We start from the raw sequence: 6,725 nt of genomic DNA, 5'->3' as shown, positions 1-6,725 counted from the left end.
TACATTTATTAATCATTCTGTAAGCTGCACCCTTTTAATTCTACCCCATGGCGGGGCCCTTGCTGACTGGTCAGTTTTCTAGTTAATTTAATCATCATTACACTGCCAAAAAATATTTTGAAACCTACAAAAAAAAGAAAATTCAGCAGTTTTTTATTCACTCTCATAGAGATTATTTTGTTGTTATCATTCAGTAAATGTGATTATTTGTTCTATTTTCAGTTGTTCCACACTGATGACTTTGAACTCCAGTATCTACAGAAAGGTCACTGCCCATTCTGTAGGAGCACCTTAGAGGACTGAAAAATTAAGGAGCAAAAAAAGGAATTAGAACCCATTTTACAATGAGGAAGAAAAGCTAGTGATCACGAATCATGATCTAAACCAAGAAAGAAAACTCGGATACAAAGTCCTAGTGAAAGTCCTGCCTAAAATATAGTGTATGCATCTCTCAGAATCTCTTGTTCAACTTCAGTGGGGGGAAGTCCTTCATATTTCCTCTCGGCAAATCCTGTGATGCTGTTTTGTTAATGTCTTTATTTTGGGTAAATCCATCTTTAAACTGATAATTGTATTTAAGTGTGATGAAAGGATTTTGTAATTTATATTTTTGTAAGTTCACTGTTGAAAAGAAGAACATTCTCAGTAATTTATTTACACTGAAAGATTAATGTTGTATAATGATGATATGACCAATAAAAAAATATTAAATATTTAAGATTTATCAAAATTTATCCACGTATGTTCGGAGGATGTCCTAAATGAATGAAAGGTATATGTAGAAAGTTGCCTATCAAAGGATGAGTTAGACCAATGCTTAATTTAAAATCAATTTTGAAAGGGGCAAGTGGGAGGGGGTTGAAGTGATGGATTGGAATGATTAATTTTTTTTCAAAATTAAATACCCATTAATTTTTTAAAGTAAATTGTAATGTTTTGAAGTTACTTTTTTAGAAGAAATATTGAAGTGATTTATTAATACAAAGTTAGAAGTATTTAGCAAGCATAGCTCATTTTCTGACCCTGATTTTTAAAAAGGGAAAGGGGGGGGGGGGGTTCCAGTCTAATGTATTCGAGGATCTTTTTAATTCACTTGCCTGCTGTTTAGGGACAATATTTTCAAATAAAGCAAAGAAGATGGGTGAATAAAGGGGACAAATGTTTATTATGTGACCAAATTAAAATTCAGTTATAACAAAATATTCTTTGACATTTCATTAAAAATTAATGAATGCTTCAGGTCAAATGTCCACAAATCGCAACAATCTCTCAAAGATTGAAATTAGTCATCTTTGAAATTTCATATACCAGAGAGGGGAAAATGATAATTTCTTTATACTCCAACTATTTTTCCATATAAAAGGGTCTTCGCTTCATTTTCTTCAAAAATTATATTCAAGGTATGCTTAAGATGTACAAAAACATTAAACAATCTCCCAATATACTTTAAAAATACTTTTTATGACACAGCATTTATATCTTTCACAAAAATATTGGAAATCCATTTAGTCAAGGGCCATTTCTCAAACATGATTGAAATGCTTTTTTTGTTCTGAGTGTTATGGCATATTGATATTGGTAAAAATGCTAGTCTTGAAGGTTAACTAAGGATTGCTTAGGTTCATTCCCCAAGAATACTACATTTAGAAAAATAAGGATTATGATTTTTGCAGAAAGAAATTTTCGCAGAAAAGTTTAATTTCTTATAAATATCGTACCTTTCGATGATAAAAACTTACAATTACTTTTATACATTTGAGGCTATAAGCATTTTGCAATCCTTGTTCGCCCACCTTCTTTAAAAAGTAAATCAAAAAGTAAAAATATTCGTATTCATTTGTATTGCATATTGTAGAATTCATGAAGAAAGTTCAAAATCTGAGATCATGGCTACTTGGCAGATGACCACATGTCCCCCACGGGACTAGATCTATAATGTCCAGTTATGACCTATGTGAGATAAGACTAAAGTACACACCAAATTATTGACCAGTGATAGTGTAAACAATATATATAGTATACATATATAGAATACTAAAATGTATAGGTACATGTATGCCGAAATATTCTTGCTATTTTTGCTGTGTCTCAATCTTGGTAAGTTTATTTGAAGTTGTTTTTATTTTTACGAATGCTTTTTCGCTTTATTTGGTTCATTCTTAAATCATAACGGGAAGAGGTCATTTTTTAATCCAGTACAGAATGACCAGTCTCGTACACCAACCCAGGAGGCGGTATTCGTGACCGCTCTATACGACATAGGTCGTGAACATTGGACACACTTTCGGCGAAGTTTCGACGAATACCTATCTTATTTCAGTAATGTCCTGGGTTTGAATGTAAAAATGATCATCTATTCTGACGAATCGGTTCAAAAATTTGTCTTGAACGAAAGAAAAAATCTACATCAGAAAACACAGATCTATGCACTACCATTCACTGATTTAGAGTTCTATCGGTACCGACAGCATATTGGAAATGTTCTTGTCTCCCCTGAGTTCCGAGATTCCAACGAAATGCTTAACCACCCAGAAGCTTTTTCAGTGAAATATTTAATCCTGATGAACAACAAAGTTTCTTTTTTGTCAGATGCTGTACGAAAAAATCCCTTTAACAGCACACATTTCTTTTGGATTGACGCTGGGTATGGACATGGTGATAACCTTACCCAGTGGAAGAACTTTCTGCCTAGAGTTCTTTTAAACAAACACAACAAGATTACATATATTGAATTGAACGATCCAGTGTTATATAAAGATATCAATGAACCTCATAAAGTTCAAATGTCGCCTGCTTTTTGTGGCGGGTTTTTTGGAGGGGATGCGGCGGCCATTTTGAAATATGAAAAACTCTACAAGAAAACTTTTCGAAAACTCCTCACGGAAAACATAGTGGACGATGATCAGAATGTGGCATTTCAGTGTTACGTAGAGAATCCTAATCTGTTTGCAAATATTCGTGGACACTGGTTTGATGCCTTTAAATTGTTTTCATAATAGCTGAGAGAGAGAGAGAGAGTAACAACGTTGTGAAATACACTATATTTGTCAGGGGCGGATCCAGCAATTTTTGAAAGGGGGGGGGGTCCAGGGTTGTGTCCCTCTAACCCCCCCCCCTTACACACTCTCAGGCAAAGATACACACACACATGTATGGAAAAATATAAGATTGTGGAAAATAATATCTTTGTTCTACGTCCTTTTTTCTTTGAAAAGGTGCCCCCAGTCCGTATAAAAAAATTAACACATTTAAAAAACTACTGAAGCCTTAAAATTGAATGGATTTGCAGCATTTCCGAAGAGTAGAATGAATTTTCTTAAAGAATTTGAAAATCCTTTTTGGGTTGGGTAAAATGAATTAAATTTTAGTTCCTTCAGAAGATTTATTTTAAAAAAAAAAAACGGCACCTTCTTGTATATAGCCAACACAGTCAAATTAAGATCGCGGGAATCTAATATCAAACTTAACCTCGCATGTTACATATCATATATTAGATATATAAAAATAAGTAGAATATTTTCTACCATTCACTCATAAAAAGTAATAGTAAAGGTGAATGGAAAAACTAAATGTGTGAGAATCTATCTGTTTCAGTTAGACGTACAAATACTTATTCTCGGGAAACGTTTTATCCCCCTTCTTTCTCTCTCTTTCTCCACTTGGCAAAAAATAAAGGGGGGGGGGGGTTCCAACCCCCGGAACCCCCCCTCTGGATCCGCTAATGTTTGTACATATGGAGGAAAAGGTGGCTCGCATGATTTTCATTCAATTTCCTTTACACATATTATAATATTTTTTTTTAAGAACCCTCTCTACACTGCACACTAAAGAATTCTGATTATATGGTATTTTTCTGCAGTTAGAGTGATCTATACCATTAGATCTTAATAGCCATTCTCTGTAACCACTTCAACTTCGTTGCCACGCATGGTCACCGATTTTGATGAAACTTCACCTATGCTTAGTACTTGACACCAGAAACAAATATCAAACAAAATTTCGTTGCTAAGTGTCTTGGTTGCTATGGCAACAGCCGGAAAAGTTTGAAAAATCGAGATTTTCAGCCATTTTAAATCTTGGCTGTGGCTTAATAAAAACTAGAAAAAGCAAACAAACCATTCTCACAAAAACATGACACCTTGATGTCACTTATACTGTAAAGAAACTGTTTAGAATATATCTCTAAATAAGTGGTAACCAAGGGTACATTTGGAATACATTTAAATTGCTGAAATATGCTGAAAAATACTCCGTATTCACTAATGGTAGGTGTTACATGCTCAAACTCAATCAACGACTTAAGAAAAACAATGAAAATGTTTGACCTTAAGTATATAAGTATAAGCAATATTTTTCTATAAATAATTTTCATGGTTGCCATGGTAACACAGTGTAACCATGCAAAACCAGTAACTAAAATTGGGTTAATGCTACTGTCTTGAGGAAAAACTTGAAAATTCAAGACTGGCAAATATGCATCCTTAGGACCCTGCAACACCAAAACCATAAGAAAAATTGGGTATAATTGCTACTTTGCAGTGTTACCATGGAAACAAAGTACCAGTGCTTAAAAGTGAATTATTTTTCGCTGCATTAAGAATTAAATTGCCATATAATCAAGAAACAAATTAAAGGACTCAGCTTGAATAATACTTATCTGTTAGAACTGAAGTTGAATATCATATATTGATAAAATTCGATGAAGAAAACAACACTGTTGCTATGGTTACCAAGAAGGGAAAATGTTCGATTTTGTGAACTTTATATCAATATTAAACCCTGTGTGCCAACTTCTTGCATCCACTTCGAGATTGGATGATAGTCAAAATTAAAAGTCAGGTTAGCTGTTAATAAATATCAATCATAAAAGTTTTGGGAATCTACATTTAAGGGTACGTATCCAAGGAAAGAAAATATTTTTCAGGTTTTTAAGCATATATTTTCTGCTTATTTCCATAGCAACGCTCTATTTAAAGAATCTAATCTGAATTTTTTCAAATGGGAAAACTTGGAACACACCAACATCTTTAAAAATTGATGATTAGTTATGAGGAAATGTGCTTTTTTAAAAAGATAGGATCAGATTTAAAAATACAGAGTGTTACTTTGAAGGCTCTCTGTGGTATAAAAACCTTGGCAACCATTTCCAACCAAAATGAAATATCATATTTTGTTCTTGGTATATGTTTCAAGGCTCTTTTTTCTATTAATTGGTCACATTTCATCCTATAATTGCTTTTTATTTTTACGTGTATGACTTTATAAAATTCAATGAATATTTTTTTTTACTTTTGAATACTTTGTTACCATAGTAACGTATGTAATAGTTCATTTACCAAACATGTTTATCATGCATTTGAGACTTGTGACCTTCAACTTTTGGAAACAGTCATTGCCAATTGTTTGCTTTGCCGCAAATGTTAACATGGGGCTCTAAACATGTTAAAAAATGCCATTTTTCGAACTTTAAGACACGTTGCCATGGTAACTATAAAACATAGCAACCAATTTTTGCCTGATTACAGCTTAGGGTATCAATGACTTTTATCTGAGAGAGTTTGGAGAAATTCTGAGACTATGCATGCCACAGCTCCTATATAAAATTTCAAGTCATTACAGAGAATGGCTCTTAATTCTAAAAAATAGAAATTAACAATATATTACTCAATTTGTAATCATTTCAGGTATTCTCTACATTTTAAGTGGTCAGGATGAATTAATTGAACATATTATTTCCATGCATTTTCCCTATGGAAGTAAACAACCGTGATTTCTATTCACTGCTACAATGTTGTCTTTGGACATTTTCCCGTGGTAAATGCCAAGCACCATACACTGAAAATTAAACAGATAAGCTCAATATTGACTCCTTTATACAATATATTTTTCTCAATGTCCAAAAAACATTTTGCACTGGTGTAGAGAGGGTCCTTAAAGGTCAGAAAAGCACCTTCTTTGAATGAGAGTTATCTTTCTTTTCTCATATTGTCAAAAAGTGCCTGATATCCCCGATATTAAATTGTCAAACCTAAATCTATTATAAAATCAGAGTGACTTATTCTAAAAGAGATACTAATCCAGTAATTGAGTACCACATGCAGTGGAAAGAAAACTTTGATAAGATGAAGGGGGGGGGGGGTCAGTGTTTATGGGTGGATACAGATGAGCGAGGTGCATGAGAGGCGCAGTTACAATTATAAACTGATGCAAATGTGTTTCGATATTAAAAATCTTTTTTATGAAACGTGATTACACTTTTTCTTAATATTTGGACAGTGACAAACAATATACAATGTATACGGAAGGATGAACGCTATAAGCCCGACTTTGTAAATAAAAGAGACTTACATATGCACGCTTTATTTTTTTTATTTGTAATATTGTTTAATCTGTGTGCATATTTCGTGTAATTCACTGAAATTCAAATAACTCATGATCAATTTCATACGTTGATGTAAAAATATTTGTTATATGTGGGAAATTATATTATCAAAAAACACAAGGAAACAACTTATTTCGAGTTAAAAAAAAAAATCACTAAATGATAATTTATTCATAATAAATGAATACATGCAATCTTTTTTAAAAAATCAAGTTTAACCAAGTTTCAAATTTCCAATTTCAATCGTTTTAAAAATAAGCGGTCCATCCTTGATATTCATCTGTCTAGAAACTAGCGCAAAATGTTGATAGGCTAATCCTTTCTTACAGTCTTTTATTTTATG

At 32.7% G+C, this 6,725-nt stretch overlaps 1 protein-coding gene across 1 annotated transcript; it reads left to right on the top strand.

The window, feature by feature from the left end:
* Window positions 1-222: 222 nt before the first annotated feature.
* Window positions 223-2,996, top strand: LOC134279064 (protein HtrL-like; the record flags this gene model as incomplete). The annotated part of the gene is made up of 2 exons (XM_062761403.1): window positions 223-280; window positions 2,197-2,996. Coding segments are annotated over 2 exons (858 nt in total), but the record flags the coding sequence as incomplete, so codon positions are not given.
* Between the last annotated feature and the right edge of the window lie 3,729 nt (window positions 2,997-6,725).

The sequence above is a fragment of the Saccostrea cucullata genome, unplaced genomic scaffold (genome assembly GCF_032062105.1).
Source record: "Saccostrea cucullata isolate Sc308-1 unplaced genomic scaffold, CSIRO_AGI_Scuc_v1 ctg388, whole genome shotgun sequence".
NCBI lineage: Eukaryota > Metazoa > Mollusca > Bivalvia > Ostreida > Ostreidae > Saccostrea > Saccostrea cuccullata.
The sequence above is the reverse complement of the archived record's forward strand: the minus strand, read 5'-3'. Positions and strand labels throughout refer to the sequence as shown.